Source organism: Schistocerca cancellata, chromosome 5 (genome assembly GCF_023864275.1).
Source record: "Schistocerca cancellata isolate TAMUIC-IGC-003103 chromosome 5, iqSchCanc2.1, whole genome shotgun sequence".
NCBI classification, from domain to species: Eukaryota; Metazoa; Arthropoda; class Insecta; order Orthoptera; family Acrididae; genus Schistocerca; species Schistocerca cancellata.
Genome location: NC_064630.1, coordinates 628,144,948 through 628,167,276, shown reverse-complemented (window position 1 = coordinate 628,167,276; position 22,329 = coordinate 628,144,948). Strand labels below are relative to the sequence as shown.

Genomic DNA, 22,329 nt, shown 5'->3' with positions numbered 1-22,329 from the left:
GTGAGTGCTCGCCCTCCGCTCTGCGGCAACAACTGTCTTCCAAGCATATCTCATTCAAAGAGGCTCAGTCTACAGTGAGCATTTCCTCCATCCACTGTGTCGCTTTCCAGTCTCTCAAGAAAAGTAGGAGCAATGACAACATTAAATTTTCAGACATGATTAAATAATGAAAGCAGGAAATTCAGTCGCTCTCCATTTTAAACGTATGTTGTTCCAAAATTACCTGAACTGTCCAGTAACTGTTTTTGTAGATACTCTACACACACACACACACACACACACACACACACACACACACACACATTATACGTGGAGGTAGGATCCAAATTCAACCACAACGAAGTTTTCTTACAAGGGAACCTCCCCATCGCACCCCTCTCAGATTTAGTTATAAGTTGGCACAGTGGATAGGCCTTGAAAAACTGAACACAGATCAATCGAGAAAACAGGAAGAAGTTGCGTGGAACTATGAAAAAAATAAACAAAATATACAAACTGACAAGGGGAGGCCGGCAATTGTGAAATTCAGATTCGATTCATACTGCGCATAATAAAAGCTCATGGCCAGAGGTGTAATGTGGCAAAGCACCAAGATGCACTTCTCAGCCGTTGTCGAGAAAATCGACAGTTAAAAGAAACCGTTGCGGTGAAATACTCTCTAAGAGTAGAAATTTTCTGCAGCGTCCTGGCGCAGCGGTAAGCGTTTGGGTTCTAATCCGAAAGTCGCCGGATCGAATCCCGAACCATTCAACCATTTTTTTAGTATTTGTTTTTTGTAATTCAAATATTTATTTTGATGAGAGACAGAGTCGGATTCCAAATAGCATTTAAACAATATCCACCAACATAGGGACAGAATTAGTGCTACCTCACCTGTTGATTAATAGTAACTATGGATATTTCTGATGTTGGTTACCTTTGGTTGTGTTGACACTTGTTCTGTGTGTGGTGTCTTCCTTGTTTCTCCTCTGTGAACCGAGGTATTAAATTTGCTTGCACATTTATTCTTCCTTGCATTTGTGCCTTGAGAATGGCAGAGTGTGCTCCTGTCGAAATATCGGCAGTGTTCGACGACGTCACCCGGCAGCAAAGCCGTAAGTTATTTGAAATGCGAGACCAGTTTACTAACCACTGCGCCCCGTCGCCCGGTTCCGTGCATACTATGCTGTTTACATCTCATAATCTGTGGAAAGTGGCTGGTGTAACATGTCACGAGTATGATGAAATACTACACATATTCGTACATTGGTACTCAAGCCTGTCGCAAGGCAATTTTGTAAACAATCCGTAACAGTGTAACCAAGTTTGTACACGTGTAGCACCATGTCGTCACTAATATTTGTACTGTCGTTCCGATATTTGCAGTAGCTTTTAGTTCAGTTCATCGTCCTTATTTATAAAATAGTGGTGGTGGTGGTGGTGGTTAGTGTTTAACGTCCCGTCGACAACGAGGTCATTAGAGACGGAGCACAAGCTCGGGTTAGGGAAGGATTGGGAAGGAAATCGGCCGTGCCCTTTCAAAGGAACCATCCCGGCATTTGCCTGAAACGATTTAGGGAAATCACGGAAAACCTAAATCAGGATGGCCGGAGACGGGATTGAACCGTCGTCCTCCCGAATGCGTTTATAAAATAGTGTGTTCACGCTATAGTGAGTGAGCTTTCTGTTTACCACCTGGATCAAAATGCCGAACCGCTCAGTTGCTTGGGAATTTCACGCAAAAACATAAAGAGATGTTTCCGGAATGTGTTTCTAGGCTGTTTCCAGAAAGAGTCTTCCACAGTCTGAAGCGGAATAGGTTGGTTGGTTGGTTTGGGGAAAGAGACCAGACAGCGTGGTCATCGGTCTCATCGGATTAGTGAAGGATTGGGAAGGAAGTCGGCCGTGCCCTTTCAGAGGAACCATCCCGGCATTTGCCTGGAGTGATTTAGGGAAATCACGGAAAACCTAAATCAGGATGGCCGGACGCGGGATTGAACCGTCGTCCTCCCGAATGCGAGTCCAGTGTCTAACCACGCGGAATGGGACCGACTACCAGTCCTCAGACGTTTACTAACACAAGTACCTCTTTTCGTACCTTCCAAATTCCGAAACAGTTCCCCTGTAGGCCTTATAGGATTAACACTCCTAGAAGGCGGACTGTAGCTAAGTCATTCCTCAACAATTTTTCCTTAAATGAACAGTATCCAGAAGGTCAATTCTACAGTCTCTGCAGACATCGGTATTGACTGTTTCGACGAACTGTTCTAAAATGGGCCAACCATGTGAAGTAATTAGTAAGACCAAGAAAGACTGACGAGATAGTTGGAAGAATTATGGTAATGTCTAGTGCATCCGTAAAGGAACGCATATACTAGATTCCTGGTACAGCATATTCTAGAGTACAGCTCCAGTGTTCCGACTACTTATCAAGTCTTGCTGATGGAAGAAGTTGACGGACTTAAAACGTCCTAACTTCGTCTTTACTTTGACTCCGATTGCCGCTACAGTTCGGTTAAGACTGTTTTATGAAAAGTTGAGGGGACGGTCAGCCAGCTACAGTACGTGCCGTATATGGATTTCCACACTGTCTTACAAGCAGGTACGCCGCTGATACCTTTCCCCATCTTGACAATTAGCTTGTAAATTTTGAAAGAGCAAAACGTTCACCATAACACCTCGTTAGCTGTTGTAATTAAAGCGACACATCGTTGTACATTTAACCCCACCCCTAAGCAGGCTGTTTCTACCCTCAACGATTATGACTCGGGCATTGTCTGTTAGGTAGAGTCTATGTCTAAGAAAGACTGACGGAGATCGCAGATACGAAACACAAGTACACTGCATGGGGGCTTAATAAAATGAAATGCAAATACTTTTTAGTTTTCTGTCGCTGTATGTCCGATTACGCAAGTCTAAACGGCTGGCCCTGACTACTAATTGTTACGCTATCTGACTGCATAGAATGACAACAAAGAATGTAAGAAAATTTTCGTTAACACAGTTAATTAATTAAGTCCCCAGCAACTATAAAACCTACGAAACCAACAAAGCACAAGTGTAGCTGTTCTGTATGTGGTGGTATGACTCAACGCACATCTGGCACGGTTCTTCTTCAACAAGACAAGAAATTTTAAATACCATTTATACTGACGTGATAAAAGAAAATTAGAAATACTATAATTGTGCAAGAAACCCAGAATTACACTCTAATACAAGAACACACGCCAGATGCTTTGTTGACTGAACCTGTAATGAAGCATTATTCAGGACACACAAATAATAAGAAAATAAAGAACAGTAGTTAGTTACCTTAATTTATATTGACGAAAAGCACTCAGGTCATTACAATATCTCCATTGGAACAACATCTACTATCTCTCCCATCACATAGCTGCATAAAACATCGAACAAACACTCACTACTACCCCATCTCATTCCAACTTCAGATACAAGCAGTGTCCACCACAACTGCTCGGCAAGGACTGCCTGCCACTACCTCTCAACACGCACTGCCAGTGGAGGCGGCGGAACAATACTCTCTCTGGCGCGATTTTTGGCGCTGTGGCTCAGTGTAGCCACCTTTCATACAGTGTAGCCACCTTTCATATGCCCTTCCTCCACGGGCTAGAATTTGATGGTATTTTTGCCAGCATTGGTGGTGAAAATACCACCAAATTCGTCAAAAAAAAAAATACAGACAAAAATAAAAGATAATATTAATACGTAAATATCATATAACTAGATAAAATTTTGGCTTTGCACTGACCTTTCAATAGCCTAATATATAAAATACACTAAGCAATACAAATTCTTTCATACATGTGACTTTACATAATAGTTTACAGAAATATCATGTGGTTAAACAATTCAATCGATAACGTCAGCAATGACGAATATGAGCAGGTAAGAGTCTTATAACTTTTCACAAACAGTAATACACAAAAAATCAGTTAATACAAATATTCACAACAAGTAGTTCACAGTTCCAGCAGTAGCACCCAGCACTGTTGAATAGGTGCTGACAGCAATAAGTGACATCATCTCAGTAGAAGCAGTCCATCAGTGGCACCCAGCATTGTGGAACAGGTGCAGACTCCAACAGGTGACATCATTTCATTAGAAGCAGTCCATCAGTGGCACCCAGCAATGTTGAGTAGGTGCAGACTCCAACAGGTGACATCATTTCAGTAGAAGCAGTCCATCAGTGGCACCCAGCAATGTTGAGTAGGTGCAGACTCCAACAGGTGACATCATTTCAGTAGAAGCAGTCCATCAATGGCACCCAGCAATGTTGAGTAGGTGCAGACACCATCAAGTGACATTATGTCAGTAGAAGCAGTTCATCAGTGCCACCCAGCATTGTGGAGTAGGTTCAGACTCCAACAGGTGACATCATTTCAGTAGAAGCAGTCCATCAATGGCACCCAGCATTGTGGAACAGGTGCAGACTCCAACAGGTGACATCATTTCAGTAGAAGCAGTTCATCAGTGGCACCCAGCAATGTTGAGTAGGTGCAGACACCAAGAAGTGACTTCATTTCAGTAGAAGCAGTCCATCAGTGGCACCCAGCAATGTTGAACAGGTGCTACAGCAACAAGTGACACCAGTTCAGTAGAAGCAGTTCCATCAGTGGCACCCAGCAATGTTGAACAGGTGCAGACACCAACAAGTGACATTATTTCAATAGATGCAGTCCATCAGTGGCACCCAGCAAAGTTGAGTAGGTGCAGACAGCAAGAAGTAACATCATTGCAGTAGAAGCAGTCCATCAGTGGCACCCAGCAATGTTGAGTAGGTGCAGACACCGACAAATGACATTAAACAACTATCACTGATCACACTGTTCCTCAGCACAAATTAAACATGTCCTAGTGGCACCAATCATGTAGAAAAAGTACAAGTAACAGTCCATAATTTCATCATCACTAATTAGACAGTTCAAGCATGAACAATAGTTTGAATGCACATACAAATGCTTTTACAATGTTCTTACACTAAACATACAAATCATAACAAACACACAAATGATATCAGATAATTGTCATATTACTATTACAAATACACAAACATCAGTAAACCTATAATATTTATGGGTGTCAGTGCAAGCCACTACAAACAAATAAAATAATATTTAGGAGATAGGTGGGTAGGATTAGGAAAGGAAAACACACAAAACACACTCACTCATCTTTCATCCACATTAAGTACTACTGTGTAATTGTATAGTGTTAACTGTCTGAATCCACTTCTGTCAAATTTCATGTTCATCATGTGTATCAAGTAGTAGTGACAGCAATGTATAACAGTCAATAATTGTTAAGTCAGCATCATAGTCATCATGTCAAGACCAATGTTTGCCAAGCCAGATCAAAATGTATTGTTGCTGAACAACTGTCAGTGTGCCAAGATATGCAACTTCCTCTCTCCAAAAAAAAAAATACCTACTGCTTAGTGATTTAACAAAGTGTGTGTAGACAATCTTCCTTCCATTTTAGTGTTCTAGTCTGCTATCTTCATCCTCCTTGTTCCATATAGACCAACAAAAAAAAAAAAAAAAATATGCACCTCACTTATTTTACCTCTTATACACCACAACTCCAATCAACTTCATATAATCTCAATACTTCAATAATACCTCTTCAATACGTCGATACATATAAACCTTATTGCCAGTATCATTTACCTTACCTCTTGTCCACAAAAACTCCAATAATCATCAACTTCATACAATCTCAATACCTCAATAATACCTCTTCAATCATCAATACATTAAAACCTTATTACCAATATCATTTCACTTCCATAACAACTCTTTCCTCAAGTCAGTTTCGTCGAACAAGTACAGATAAAATCCTAATGCAAACCTCCTCATCCCATACAATCCGAAGACACACTGTCAACACACAACCTCTGTGTAATCCATCTGACCAAAATCTTCTACTCATTATGAATTATAAACAAAGAATACATACATGACCTCTAACAGACTTAGTTCGAATAACTCTCAGTAATTAAGTACGATTACGGAGTGTGAATGATGCTAATATTTCACAGTGTGTACACCACTTCAAGAATTATGGCAAACAGAAGCAAACATGTGGAGTATTTCTTGTATCAAGTGTCACTTCCTATTTCAATTGCTCACGAAAAATGCAGTGTAATAACTGTGTTGGTATGTCATGTCGTTAGCTTCCTTCCTATTGGCATACATTTATACAGCTTTCATAAAACCTCCAGCTCATGTGACTTCTGCTATCTCTCCCATCAAATAGCTGCATAACATGGAACAACACTCACTACTACCTCATCTCATTCCAACTTCAGATATAAGCAGTGTCGTGCATGGGGGCTTAATAAAATGAAATGCAAATACTTTTTAGTTTTCTGTCGCTGTATGTCCGATTACGCAAGTCTAGTAAACGGCTGGCCCTGACTACTAATTGTTACGCTATCTGACTGCATAGAATGACAACAAAGAATGTAAGAAAATTTTCGTTAACACAGTTAATTAATTAAGTCCCCAGCAACTATAAAACCTACGAAACCAACAAAGCACAAGTGTAGCTGTTCTGTATGTGGTGGTATGACTCAACGCACATCTGGCACGGTTCTTCTTCAACAAGACAAGAAATTTTAAATACCATTTATACTGACGTGATAAAAGAAAATTAGAAATACTATAATTGTGCAAGAAACCCAGAATTACACTCTAATACAAGAACACACGCCAGATGCTTTGTTGACTGAACCTGTAATGAAGCATTATTCAGGACACACAAATAATAAGAAAATAAAGAACAGTAGTTAGTTACCTTAATTTATATTGACGAAAAGCACTCAGGTCATTACAATATCTCCATTGGAACAACATCTACTATCTCTCCCATCACATAGCTGCATAAAACATCGAACAAACACTCACTACTACCCCATCTCATTCCAACTTCAGATACAAGCAGTGTCCACCACAACTGCTCGGCAAGGACTGCCTGCCACTACCTCTCAACACGCACTGCCAGTGGAGGCGGCGGAACAATACTCTCTCTGGCGCGATTTTTGGCGCTGTGGCTCAGTGTAGCCACCTTTCATACAGTGTAGCCACCTTTCAACACTTCAGTCACATTCAAAATATATACATAAAAGTGAACACTTAAACAGATAAAATAGGCACAAATATTATTTGTCTAACTGCTGCTGTCATATCAAATATCTTAGATTACTGTCGGAAATACGGAAGCGTCCGATCCAACCCGTCGGCTTTGACCCATGACGTCACAAATATGGCGGAAACGACCATAAACGACAATTCCAATATGGCGGATATAAAAACGTTGCATACGTATCACAAAGACGAAAACACATAGAAAAACAACACACACAAAGGTTTCACAAGAACAATCTGCTAACATTGATAGCAAACAAAGATAATAAAAACAAGTGGTACTCAAGGCCAGGCAGGGGGGGGGGGGCTGCGCCCCCCCCTGACCCCCCCCCCCCCCAAAAAAAAACTCCCAACCTAACCTCGTATTCAGGGCTACGCTACAGATCAATGTGTAGGTCAATTAAAAGATAAAAAAAGAAACAAATAAAAAAAGAAAAAAACAATATTGATTCATTAGACATAACGAGTAGCGACAAAACATATAGACCATAAAGATTGAACAATCTAATGGCAAACTGATAAAAGCCTCATAGACGACGTTAAAACAAAAAGTACAGTAAAAAGGTAAACTATATATTACAGGCCCTAAAACTCCTAATAAGGTAACGTCAACGAGGCAACATCTACAAACACGCCACACTCACAAGCCATACTCCGCGCCGTAATGACGTCACACACCACAACACCCTTACGTCACGGGTCAAAGCCGACGCGTGAGATCGGATATTTCTGTTGACCCATTACTGTCTTCTAATGTAGGTGTATAAATGGGTAGACAGCACAGTGTTGTTATACGAAAATGTCTTTCACAAAAGTAGTAAATATGATGCTTATTGGCTTATTACTGTTAGCATCTGTGATCTCTTAGTATTCAAAATATCCTCGTTGGGAAACATTATTTATTAAGCAGTGCTATCAACAAACAAGGAAATGATCCTGACTGAACAACGTTAATGTCAACACCAAGGAATGAGTGATGGCCTAGCTTTAAATAATGTGCTTGTAAACGGTTTGAAATTCAAGTCGTTGTTAAATGAGTATAAATGCCTCTATTGATTCAAGAGTACTATTTGCTATAACCTGTATTTACATTATTAAAGACCGAGCGGGGTGGCGCAGTGGTTAGACACTGGACTCGCATTCGGGAGGACGACGGTTCAATCCCGCGTCCGGCCATCCTGATTTAGGTTTTCCGTGATTTCCCTAAATCGCTCCAGGCAAATGCCGGGATGGTTCCTCTGAAAGGGCACGGCCGGCTTCCTTCTCAATCCTTCCCTAATCCGATGAGACCGATGACCACGCTGTCTGGTCTCCTTCCCCAAACCAACCAACCAACCAACCATTATTAAAAGAGCAAAATGATATAATCTTTATCGCCAGTTCAAAATATTCTTAGCTAAACTATGGCTTTGAAACAACCTCTAATTAACAAAATAACTAATAGGAAACTATTGTCTTAAGCATAAACCGACCTGTCAACACGCATTGTTATGGGACAACCAAGTAAAGTGCTGGCATTTGAAATAGCATTTTGCAGTACAGAATGTAATTTCAATTTGAGGTGTTATTAGAGGAGAACTGTTGGAACGTAAATCGAAAACTGAGTGGAAACTGTGTAACGCAATTTAATAATATTTATCGAAGAGAGTTCGTACTGACATCCCGCAGCAACGAAATGTCAGTTAACAGTCGACAATGTGATTGTAGAGAAGTGTGTGCTGCAACTTCTTGCCTGAGACGACTGCTGTAGTACGAGCGCGTATCTCTGGTGCTTACGCTCCGTTATCTCGTTGATCGCTAGTGAATCAAATTTCATCATAACAAACTTTCCCTGTTTCTGTAGACGTAACGGAACGGAGCTATTCGGGTTAATTTAACTTTAAGAACATTAATTTTCAGAAGCAGTAGTGTACGGCTGGTCGAATGTCGAGCCTGTTGTGCAGACCGCCCATTTGTTTGCACATCACCGAAATTAATGTCTTCAGAAACACGGCCCTCATGTAAACTGTGATACTTCATACCCCACCAGTCAATACTCAATTTATTGCCGCTAATGACAACCATTCATTTTGTTAGTGGTATTCAACTCCACCGACAGTTGCCGCTCCGCGTAAGGCACCATCGCTCCTCAACTGTCTCTTCGTAACATCGCTCACAGATGTTAACTTTCATAACGGACCGAAGCTCCTAAAATTACAATGAAATTACATACATATATAGAAATAAAATTACACAATAAATAATAATATTTATTTTACCTAACACATTACCTTATATCTGTTCACACGAAGTCATTACCTTCCAGATAAATAAAGTTAACACAGGAAAAAGAAAAATACAGAGGTAAAAAAAGAACATACACACTCCATTAATATTTTAAAGAACTCGATTAGTAATTAAAAATATACAATACAAACAACGTATGTCAAATAAGGTCGTTACCGTCTTATGAGTCGTCTGAGCAAAGGTGACAGTTCAAAAATGGTTCAAATGGCTCTGAGCACTATGCGACTTAACTTCTGAGGTTATCAGTCGCCTAGAACTTAGAACTAATTAAACCTAACTAACCTAAGGACATCACACACATCCATGCCCGAGGCAGGATTCGAACCCGCGACCGTAGCGGTCGCTCGGTTCCAGACTGTAGCGCCTAGAACCGCACGGCCACTCCGGCCGGCAAAGGTGACAGTGATTTCAAAAATTATACGTGGGAAAATTTTGAAAAGCAGTACTAATTAGAAGGAAACTCTCGCCTTGACCACAAAATAATTATTTTGTTTCTTCCTTATGCATTTCAGCATTTTGCCGTTGTCAAAGAAACAGAACACTACTGACACGAAATGTCACGTACAACTTAACAACGTATTCTTGAAGAGCATAAGTCAGCTTGCACTTAGGCTTAGTAAGATTAAGTTGGACCCGCTACTTTGTATCAATGGTGTTCTGTTCCTCAGACAGTGGTGAAATGCCAAACGCGTAAAGAAGAAGTAAAATAAATATTTTGTGGTCAAGACGAGAGTTTCTTTATAAGTGCATAACACAAAGCTTTCACGCATTATGTATCTGGCAGTAATTACTCTCCACGGCATTTACAGTCGCTTGTACTTTCTATATGTACTTGTAGAATGGCAGCTATAACTTAAATTTCATCCTTACTTTTCTTCTGCCTTCGATGCCAGTTTCTTATGTTAGAGGAATACGTTAGCGTTCAAGTGGGCGTTGAGTAACTTATCCAGTAAAGGTGATACTGCGTAACGTTGTGGTGTATGGCACAAAAAATCGGCTAGAAGCCGTAAACTGAAGTGTTGTATCAGCTGATGGTGTAGCGGTTAATAAGTGTTCGCAACTGAATTAGACACCGTGTTTTTTTGCGCTCGATAGTAAATTTATCAGCTACTGTGATGGAGAAAGTGGTAGAGATCAGTCTCGATACCATGGCGAAAAGAATGCTACTTGATCTCAATACTCGATCTACGCCGTCGTCTTTAGCTTAGATATGAACACATTACAAACAGCACCCACCGACCTAGGTGGAGGCTAAGAGGGCACCACTGAATTTCGTTCGATAGAGAATGCCACTCAGTGTCTTCTATTCAACAGATCATAAGAGTTGCTAACTTGCATAACAAAAGCATAATTCCCGAGACAAGTGATGAATGTAACTGTAAATTTGTCTGCCTGTGGCAGTTTTTTTAATATTTTTTTATTTATTTATTGTTCTGTGGGACCAAATTAAGGAGAAGTCTCCATGGTCATGGAACGAGTCAATGCAAGAAATTATAACAGGCTAGTAGAAACAGATAAAATGAAATATAAGAAACATTATCAGGCGACAAATCGTAAGTTTAAATAAAGAAAATCAACAATGTAAGACTGGAGTTTGCTTAATTTTTCAGCTCTTCCAGGAGATCCTCGACAGAAGAGAAGGAGTGAGCCATGAGGAAACTCTTTAAGTTTAGACTTAAAAGTGTTTGGGCTACTGCTAAGATTTTTGAGTTCTTGTGGTAGCTTATTGAAAATGGATGCAGCAGAATACTGCACACCTTTCTGCACAAGAGTCAAGGAAGTGCATTCACGTGCAGATTTGATTTCTGCCTAGTACTAACTGAGTGAAAGCTGCTAACTCTTGGGAATAAGCTAATATTGCTAACAAGAAACGACATTAAAGAAAATATATACTGTGAGGGCAATGTCAGAATTCTCAGACTATTGACTAGGAGTCGACAAGAGGTTCTCGAACTTACACCACATATAGCTCGAACAGCCCGTTTTTGAGCCAAGAATACCCTTTTTGAATCAGAAGAATTACCCCAAAAAATACCATACGACATAAGCGTATGAAAATTGCGAAGTAGACTACTTTTCGTGTTGAACTGTCACTTATTTCAGATACTGTTCAAATGGTAAGTAAAGCAGCATTTAGTTTCTGAACAAGATCCTGAACATGGGCGTTCCACAACAGCTTACTATCTATCCGAACGCCTAGGAACTTGAACTGTTCCGTCTCGCTTATAATATGCCCATTCTGTCTGATCAAAATATCGATTCTTGTTGAATTGTGAGTTAGAAACTGTAAAAACTGAGTCTTACTGTGATTTAGCATCAAGTTATTTTCCACAAGCCACGAACTTATTTCATGAACTACATTATTTGATACTGTTTCAGGATCCTTCACTACCAAGCTGGTGTCACCAGCAAACAGAAATATCATTGAATCACCTGTAATAGTAGAAGGCATATCATTTATATAAATCAGAAAAAGCAATGGCCTAAGCATCGACCCTTGCGGAACGCCCCATTTAACAGTGCCCCATTGGGACTGAACATCACTACCACTCCCAATATTGCGGAGAATTACCTTCTGCTTTCTGTTCTTAAAGTAAGAGGCGAACCAATTGTAAGCTATTCCCCTTACTCCATAATGGTCCAACTTCTGCAGTAATAATTTGTGGTCAACACAGTCAAAAGCCTGTCAACTTTTCCGTGATAAAACTTACACAGGAAAAAAAATGTAGACCGTATTTTCGGGATAAAAGCTTGAGCCAAACATCTACTTGCTCTTAGTTGTCTCGTCCTCTTAAATGATTACATCTATCAACACCTTAGCGCGAGCTATAATTGAAATATTGTGTAGAGACAGAGTAAGTACAAAAACTACTTACTTGTCAAGCGACAGTGAGACTTGCATTTTCGATTGAGTAGGTATCGTCACGTCGGTATTTGCTAGTGCGAATAGAAAAACAGGGTTAAGGAAGCTTACTTATCTGAGAAAATTGTCGAAGTCAGTCAGTAGTGAGGATATAGGGAAACTCAAACACGGCAGCACTCGTCTTAAGTACGAAGTTGTTTCTTACTGCGTGTACTTCCATTGACGGCTAAAAGGTATCGTCGTGCTCACTATGGTACGGAATCGGCGCATGATAGGCTAGAGTTGGTTTACAGTTCCACCTCAAGTAGGTATGAAACTGAACAGATAGGAGAGAGATGTCACGGCTGTAGAAAGCTATTGTAGCCACACGAGCAGCTGTTCGTGCCATTTAGCTATTGTGTGAAACATAGCATGGAAAGAGGCAGTGTGTGTATACACTCATGATAAGAAAAAAACCGAATACATTGAACAACTAGAGATAGGATGTTCATATTCGTAGGACGTGTTCATTAATATGTTCTGCAGGAATTAGCATTTGAACCATGTCGGCCCGCGGGTTCTTGGTCAAATCGATATCGCGGCGCCGGCCAATGTGGCCGAGCGGTTCTAGGCGCTACAGTCTGGAACCGCGCGACCGCTACGGTCGCAGGTTCGAATCCTGCCTCGGGCATGGATGTGTATGATCACCTTAGGTTAGTTAGGTTTAAGTAGTTCTAAGTTCTAGGGGAATGATGAACACAGTAGTTAAGTCCCATAGTGCTCAGAGTCATTTGAACCATTGTTGATATCGCGGCGCTACACCGGTAAAATGTGCCTGCGGCTCTCGTTTTCGATAGAAACCGAAGGTAATAAATCAGTGTGACTCGAGCAGACAATCATCCTGCACGTCTGCAGGATGCCTCGCAGAAGTATGCGCGAAACGTACCGTCAAATCAGTGAGTTTGAAATATGATGTGATGATGATGATGATGATATTTGGTATGTGGGGTGCTCAGCTGCGCGGTTATCAGTCCAGTTTCGCCTCTTTCATGAATGATGAAGAAATGATGAGGACAACACAAACACCCAAAAAATCTCGAAGCAGGGGAAAATCCCTGACCCCGCCGGGAATCGAACCGGGGACGAGTTTGAAAGAAGGCGCATTGTTGCCACGTGAGAAAGTGTGTTGCAGCCATCAGAAATTGCTGCTAGTGTGGGACGATGTGTTCGACAGTGCAACGTGTGTGTGTCGAATGGTTCATGAATGGCCTAGAACAAGACGAGAAGGGTCAGGTCGCAGTAGGCAGCCCATCCACCGAGAAGATCGACACGTCATCCGAATGACATTGCACGACAGATCTGCGGCCTCCTCGGCTCTGGCAGAACAGTGGAATAGTGTAACACATCGTGCACTATCAGGGGTCAAGGCCCATTGCAGTGTATTACGGCATGGGTTGCATGCCTACCTTGGACGAATGTGTAGAAATGTGCTAGACGGCAATGGTGTACAGAACGACGTCACTGGAGACAGGAATGGCATCAGGTAGTGTTTTCGGACGAATCCAGGTTCTGTTTGTTTCAAAAGGATGGCTGTATTTTGGCTCGTCGTAGACAGGGAGAGTGGCATCACAGTGACTGCATTTGCACAAGACACGTAACGCCAACTCAGTGCTTTATGGTGTGGCACGGTGCTGTTGGGTACAACCACAAATCACATCTGGTGCGTGTCCAGGGCACTGTGACCAGTGAATGACATCCTGCTACCCGTAGCCTTCCCTTTTCTGAATAACGCTCTAGACGCCATATTTCAGCAATGTACGACCACATGTTGCTGCACGAACACATGCCTTCTTGGTGTCACAGGATGTCAGCCTTTTACCCTGGCCCCCCAGATCACCAGACGTGTCGCCAACTGAATATGTGTGGGATAAGGTGAAACGACGGGGGCAGCGCTGTGACCCAGTGCCAACCACAAAAGATCAGCTTTGGAACCAGGTGAATGCAACGTGGATGACTGTACCACAGGGTGCCATTAGCGCCTGACACGCGTTGATGCCATCACGTACGTAACAAGTTACCAGGGCCCATGACGAACCCTGTGCCTACTAGACAACAGGACACATGCCGAACCAAGGTGACTGAAATGCTAATCATTTCTGCTGAACATACTAACGTACGTGTGCTGTGAATATGAAAGTCCTATATCTAGTCGTTCGAAGTGTTATTTTTTTCTGAACATGAGCATAATTCTGTTGAAAAAAAGAACGAGGTCACGTAAATGGCTTCAGATCAGTTAATGCTTAAGACACGCGTGATTTCGCTAGATTCCACAACCATTGCATTCTATGTGATGTACAGAATGTTCAGGAATATGTGCCATACCTGACATTTCACTGCTGCAGAAAACTTTAGGTATGCAGTAAATAGCATAACTGACACCAGTAGGGGTGCGGATGATTTTTTACTGGCAGACCTTACTGTAACCCAGACTTACCATAACATGATAATTTCCACAAAAATTGATGTGTTATCGGGTGAGTATGATGATCTATGAAGAATCGGCTCAGGATATTATCGAGAAGGATAAGGGAGGACGTGAAGTATTTCGACTTCATCACGGTTGACCCTGACGAGAGTTAGGCCTTCCCCACATAATGCCCTCATTGCTGAGTGTCTGGAATGCGAGGGTATCGTAGGAGTGGAGTTATTTACTTCTTTATATTGTTTCTATTAGAATACATGTAGGATTTGCTTGAAAACGTCATTTTTAAAAGGTGCAACCACGCCAATCCATTGCGAACCTGCAAAGTCTGTTGATACACGAATGACACATATTGTCTGCAAATCGTTTGACGAATATGGCGAATACTGTCACAAATAGATACAGATCATAAATAATTTTGCAAACATCACAATACTTATGTTATTACTGTTCGTACTAGTACAAATATTTTTCATTTATATAAAAATTGTTCGACGTTTTTTTCTGCTTTAGTAGCATTTAGAGGTGTTTCTCAACAAGCAAGAACACTCTTTGTTAGTGTGAATATTATATTTAAATAACAAATACTGATGTTATGCCTTCTATCAATACAATCACACTCATTTTTGAAGTATGGTAAATATACAGGGAATTTGTTTTCACTTGAGGCAACTAAATATCTCGAAGACAACGCATCGTACGTAAAAAAGTTCTAGGTGAAAAGTTAATATTAGTACAGGGGACCTGTTTGTGCTATAACTGGCCTTCTCTTAAACACCCCTCCTCCATGGGCGGAGTCAGCTTTGTATTTTCAAGTGGGAACATTCAATTTCTATTGCACATTGGGATTCTACGCTAAAACGACGTACTGTTTCCTCAACTCATTGTTTCCCATTCGTGCTAGATGGCGCCGTAATCGACAAATGTCAAGTGTACCTGTTTTTGCATTTAAGACCCGACGCATTCGATTCTTTCTCTCATTTGCAGTGTAAATGTGAACCTTTGCGTTCTGATGGTTGTACTGATGTTCAAACGTTACTTAAGTGTTGCAAATGCTATTGTACGACAGAAAAAATATGTCTAAAGATTGACACTTCTGGCAAATAAACTACTTGTATGGTAACGTGTTTTTCTGTTCCCTCCGGGGTTGACTGTGGTCGGTGTCAAAACCACTGGAATGCTTGATTTCAGTGACCGCCCTCGAACCCCACCTTGAGAGTGGCTGATTTCATTATGTATTTCCATACATCCACTGTAAATCCCGCCGGGCCGCTACGTGGTTAACGGCAGAATGCAAACCCCAAACATTGTAATAAGGTAAAAGTGAGATGCCTGATCACTGGAAGCGAGCACCCCAATGGTGAGAAGCTAGGGACTCGCCCATATCAAGCATTCCGATGGAAACAGAAAATCATTACATCCACATAGTTGCTCCTGAATCACGCTAGGCGTAGTTTCAAGTCGGACATCGAAACGGCTAACCATATCGTACTGTACAATGAAATTTGCAAGACTAAAGTAAATTTCGAACCTAAATATCAACCGTGAGAACACAGAGGCTTACATTTACAGCGTAAATGAAATATAGAATCAAATGCTTCGGTTATTAATTCCAAAAACAGGCACACCTGATATTTGTCAATAACAGTGCCATCTACCACGAATCGAAATCAATAGTTACAGTAGGCCGCACTTACTTTTTGGGGTAGAATCCGAGTACGCAGTAAAAATAGGGCGGCTCCTATTTGAAAACACAAAGCTGACCTCTCCCACACAGGAGGGATGTTAGATGGTGATCAAATGTAGCACAGACTGTTACCCCCGTTACTAATATTAACTTTTCACCTAGAACGTTTTTACTCACACGATGTATCATTTTCGAGATATTTAGTTGCCTCAAGTTAAGAAAAACACCTAGTATACCGTCTGTTCTTTCATCAACCAAGAATGTGTTGTTATATTCCACGACATCATTCTCAGATAATCGTCCCTCCCACATATCCATCTGGAATATGAACAAATACACATCCGAAATGACGACATCACTGTTCTAAGGTAGGTGCTCTAAATTCCCGGATTTCAGTTTCTCAGCTGCATTTGAGGAATGGGGACGAGCGTTATCGCGAACAACATGTTTACCTCTAGAGATTACTACTTTGTTAAAACTCCATTCCTAGTTCCAATTCCTTCTTGAATATTGCATTTACCGGGCACATCCATTGTTCTGCACAACACTGATGCTCCAACATCTGCCTATTAATAAGCTAGAAAAGAATTAAACAGACCTTACCAATAAAGATTCCTCTTCCCTTCTTGCGAATAAGAATGCATCCACACTTTACCCACTGCGAGAACATCTGCTTGGAAGTGGTAACTTTCAGAGTAGTTCTATTAGAGCAAAAGGATGACAAACATTTCGTAAACATGAATTTGTTTTTCACAGTTGAGAGCTTTTTTTTCTGGTGTATACAACTGAAGGAATCGCCCTCTTGTTTCAGTTAGCCTTCCCATAGTACAGTTAATAAACGTCCGCTGACGTACGTCAACATTTTCTCGAAACATGTACCCTTCCTTCGAGGTGGCTAGAAATGTAAATGTGAATTTGATATCACTTCCTGGGAACCTCCTCCAATATTGCCATAGATATCCTGAGTTCGAGGTTGATGACTTTCTCGGCCTATGTTTCAGACGAGCTGCGCATCGTCAAGGACGGCAAGTACGGAGCGGAGAACCCCGACGTGAAGGGCGGCTGGGACGGCATGGTGGGCGAGCTGGTGCGCAAGGTGAGTCCCTGCCAGTGACGTCACCCTCCGGCAGTCAGCTGTCTGGTCGTCGGTGTCGCTGTGGACATATGAGGGTGTAATTAGCAGTCGTTAATTCTAAACAAGTGCTGGTAAGGTTTTATGATTTACTGGTTAACAGTATGAGTGGAAACATATGGGGAGTTTTTCAAGTAGGTGACTGAATCTAAGAATGGTTGGCAGGTAGCATCCAATAAACGGATATAATAACAGATTTTTGCCAAAGAAGAGTAATACCGCCTCCTAATATTCTCCATTTACAGGACTGGGAAAATAAAACTGGCCGGGAAAGTAGGCTCTAAAACAAAATAAAAAAGCACCACAAAGGAATTATCCGAATGGGACGGAAATCTGCAGTGTAACGTATATGTACAGACATAAAAAATTACACTTTCAGAAAAATTAGAAGATTTTTTGAAGAGAAAAAGCTTCACAACTTGAGCAAGCTAATAATAACACGTTGATTCACCTCTGACCCTTATGTAAATAGTTATTCAGTTTGGAATTGACCGATAGAGTTCTTGGATGTGCTCCTGAAGGATAAGGTGCCAAATTCTCTCCAACTGCCGCGATAGATCATCGAACTCCCGAGCTGCTCCAAAGATTCTCAAACGGGCAGAGATACGGCGACCTTCCAGGCCAAGCTAGAGTTTGACAAGCACAATGATAAGTGGTGTGCGGGCGGGCATTTGCGGGCGAGCATTACGTTGCTAATTTAATCCCAGGATGGCTTGCCATGATAGGCAACAAAACGGGGTGCAGAATATCGTTGACGTACCGTTCTTCTGTAGGGGTGCCGCGGATGACAATCAAAGGGATTCTGCTATGAAATGAAACGGAACTCCACACCGTCATTCCTGGTTGTCGGGCTGTATGGCGGACAACAGACAGGTAGGTATCCCACTACTGTACAGGGCTTCTTTGCTTTGAATGATAATTCCTCTCATATCGTTGAATATTGATCATTCCTCTGGGGACACACTGTATATAATACCCAGACATACTGTATTTTGACAATATTGATACACAGTATCTTGTCAGGTGTTCCAGTATACAAGAGTGTCATCGACTAATGATACTGTCTAATAACATAGGTTGTCTCAAGTGTACAAGCTATGACCCTTAGGTGAGTTTAGTGCATCTAAAAGTATCAGCATTATGCACACAGTCATTTTTTATAAAATAAATATGATCTATATACGTAGTAAAACGTACTATAGAGTATTTTGACAGTTCCAGTAAAGATGCGTTATATATAGGAAAAGTTCTTCAAAAATGGCGAAAGAATCTCTTAGCTGAAAAATCTCTCAGTATCTTATAGCGACTTGTTTGTGCCGCTTAAATACTACCTCTTGTTATGACGTCAGTTGACTACAGTAGAGTCCAAGACATGTCGTATTTGCCTTAAGCCGTGGTATATACCGGAAGGCTAACAGGGAGAAGTTATGTAGAATCGTTTGTCGCCTACTGCTCTATGAGTCGTACAGGAAGGATTGGATGACTTTAGTCCACCAGCGTAACGCGATAATATCCTATGTCCTTTGCAAATAGCACTGTTTTCACTAACAATTATCTAGGTACCAGTACCATTTCAATTCGTGGATACTTCTCTGACGTGAGTGATACGTCAAACGCAGTTTCATTAAGAGAGTTCTGCTGCATATTGACTTTAAAGAACGCACATCAGGAAAAAGCCCGGGTTCTCGTAGATATATCTTATAATGACTTTAATGTCGTGACAAATGGCGGCAACAGGTGTACAACGTAGCGGGTACAAGTCATCAATGAAGTAACTGGGATGTAATAAATTCCAAGAAGCTATCTCGGCAGCAGAATAAATGTAGCATTTTCGTTTCTGACTCTTTTTGGTAACATTCCACTTCCTCCAACTGACTAGCTATTACTTACCAATAACGACGGATTAGAATTGAAGGTCGAGGAATTTTGCCCAATGATCCTACCTCATCAAAAAGATATTTTTCTTTAAATGAGTTTGACATAGGGTTTCCGCATCGTTCAGTCACTTGGCGACACCAGAGGACTTCTGAAGAAGACAAAAGGAGTGGGGTTGAAAACTCGAGTTTGTGTAAAAAAGGGAAAGTTATCCCTCCAGGTCACTGAAATATTTATACTTTTTTGTCTAAACATACGTATCACAATCGGTAACTGTTAAGACTGAAAAAGCCGGCCGCTAGGCGCTTCTGGCCGGAACCGCGCTGCTGCTACGGTCGCAGGTACGAATCCTGCCTTGGACATGGATGTGTGTGATATCCTTAGGTTAGTTAGGTTTAAGTAGTTCTAAGTCTAGGGGACTGATGACCTCAGATGTTAAGACCCATAGTAACTGAAGCCATTTGATTTTTACACTGAAAAAGTTTCGGTATGTTGGCTGAGCCAAATGAAACAGCTAGATATAATTCCGCACGAATAGTAGCCGGTTTCACTTTAAATCGCTGTGTGCGAACACTCCTAGACATTTTACGGATTTTGTCTAGTTTACACTTGTAACCACTGAATTTACAACATCGAGAAGGACTACGAATAAGGAAGTCGTACTTATTTTGCACATACGGTATAACAGGAAGAATACAAACTAAAATTCTATGCTGCTTAGGGGTACACAAAGTGAAAATTTATTACATATAGCATTCTGCAGCAACAGCGACTGCAAACCGGCAGGGCATCGAGTCGGCAGAAGCTTGGAAGACAGATACTGGTATGTCATTCCATACTGCTTCAGCTCGGATTTCATCAGCTGAAACCCATGATCAGATGGTTTCAGTGGATGAGACATCGGGGAACGTACTAACGAGGTCAGTGCTGTCTGCATTGCAGTAGGTCTGGACAGCATGGCAATATGCGGCCCTTTTAGGCAACGTTGCGGAGAGCTCACTGATACGGGACACCAATCAGCCTTAACACGTTAAAGTTTCAGTTCCTTCACAAGTCTCGTTAACGTAATCGAACGTGTCTTTCCTCTTCCGTTCGCCGGCCGGAGTGGCCGTGCGGTTCTAGGCGCTACAGTCTGGAGCCAAGCGACCGCTTCGGTCGCAGGTTCGAATCCTGCGTCGGGCATGGATGTGTGTGATGTCCTTAGGTTAGCTCGGTTTAATTAGTTCTAAGTTCTAGGCGACTGATGATCTCAGAAGTTAAGTCGCATAGTGCTCAGAGCCATTTGAACCATTTGAACCTCTTCCGTTCTGACTAATCAAACTGTCTTGTGGATCGAGTTTCCGCAAAACCTAAGGCAAGCTGCATAACGTTACGTTTCATTCATGAAAACTACATACAAATAGTGAAGATCATGTGAGCTCATAGACGTATTGAACATTTATGCCCTACAGAGATATAACCAAACTAAATAAAAATTGTTGAGGCTTTCGTGGCCGCAAGTTGACTTATTCCCTATCGGATTATGTCTCAGGTTCTTTAAGCGACGTTTGAAAATTTTTTTTGACGTTTCGCCAGCACCACTAGCTGCTATTGTCAAAGCTTCACCCTCCATTGGTAATGGTGCACTGGAGTCGAGCTCGCGGCCGCAGGTCATACAGGGTGTTCCGGTAACAGCGTGCAAACATTTAACTGGACATAGAGGATGCTCCACTGTACAATTTGAGGTAGGGAACCTGGGATCGGTGAAGGAGATAATAGGAATAAAATCACCTTGCTGTGCACTTTTCTATTTACATCAGTTACAGTTAAATGCAAATACCATCATTGACACAATGAACGTCGATTTGTATGTATCTTATAAAATGTGCTGAAACTGACGGCCACGAACCTCAATGCAAGCATGACATCGGCGAACAAGATTCTGACGAAATCTGACAGATATCCTTAGTATCTTTGAAATCACATCACAGGCAGCTACAATTCTGACAGCTAATTAAATCTCCGTATCCACTGGGGTCTTACACACAAGTGACTTTAGATATCCCCTTAGTAAATAATCAAGGGGATTCATGCGAAGGTGACCTCGCAGGCCATGGAATAGGACGTCCCCTTCCCATTCAGCGACCAGGAAATACAGCACTGAGATGGTTGCGGACATCCACACTGAAGTAGGGCAGTACAACGTCTCGTTGTATCCACATCCTCTCACGAACACTCAAGGATAAGTTCTTCTATAACTCAGGTAGAACCCTTTGAACGAACCGCAAGTACAGGTGGCCATTGAGACAGACAGGTAGACTTCCTAGAAATCATGCTCATCCTCCTAGTTTCCTTGCAGGAAATAAAGAATATACGTGTAAATAAACAGCACAGTACGTGTAAACTTGCACGCATGTTATTTGTAAATAAGCTGGAAAACAGAAATGCTATACAAAGCAGTAGGCAAATTTACTTCCATATCTCCTTAAGCTGGCTTCTGCGACCCCATGTTCCCTACCTCAAATTGTGCGATGGAGCATCCTCTATGCTCTGTTACATTGTTGCATGCTCTAACGGAAACCCCCTGTTTGTAAGTATAGCGCCAGCATCTGGGGCTTTCCCATATAATTACTCCTGCGTTCCTCCCCTTTCGACTTGCAACGGTCTTTTGCTGCAACACTGGAGTCAAATGGTTCAAATGGCTCTGAGCACCATGGGACTTAACATCTTAGGTCATCAGTCCCCTAGAACTTAGAACTACTTAAACCTAACTAACCTAAGCACATCAGACACATCCATGCCCGAGGCAGGATTCGAACCTGCGACCGTAGCAGTCACGCGGTTCCGGACTGAAGCGCCTAGAACCGCACGGCCACCGCGGCCGGCAACACTGGAGACCAA

The 22,329-nt window shown here is 41.7% G+C and overlaps 1 protein-coding gene across 1 annotated transcript in view; it reads left to right on the top strand.

The window, feature by feature from the left end:
• The window catches only part of LOC126187999 (glutamate receptor 1-like), a 1,505,209-nt gene that overhangs the window by 1,280,487 nt on the left and 202,393 nt on the right, over nucleotides 1-22,329 (top strand). Inside the window, exon 12 of the mRNA XM_049929408.1 lies at nucleotides 17,444-17,538. Within this exon, the coding sequence (XP_049785365.1) occupies nucleotides 17,444-17,538 (95 nt within the window). The remainder of the gene's footprint in view (nucleotides 1-17,443; nucleotides 17,539-22,329) is intronic.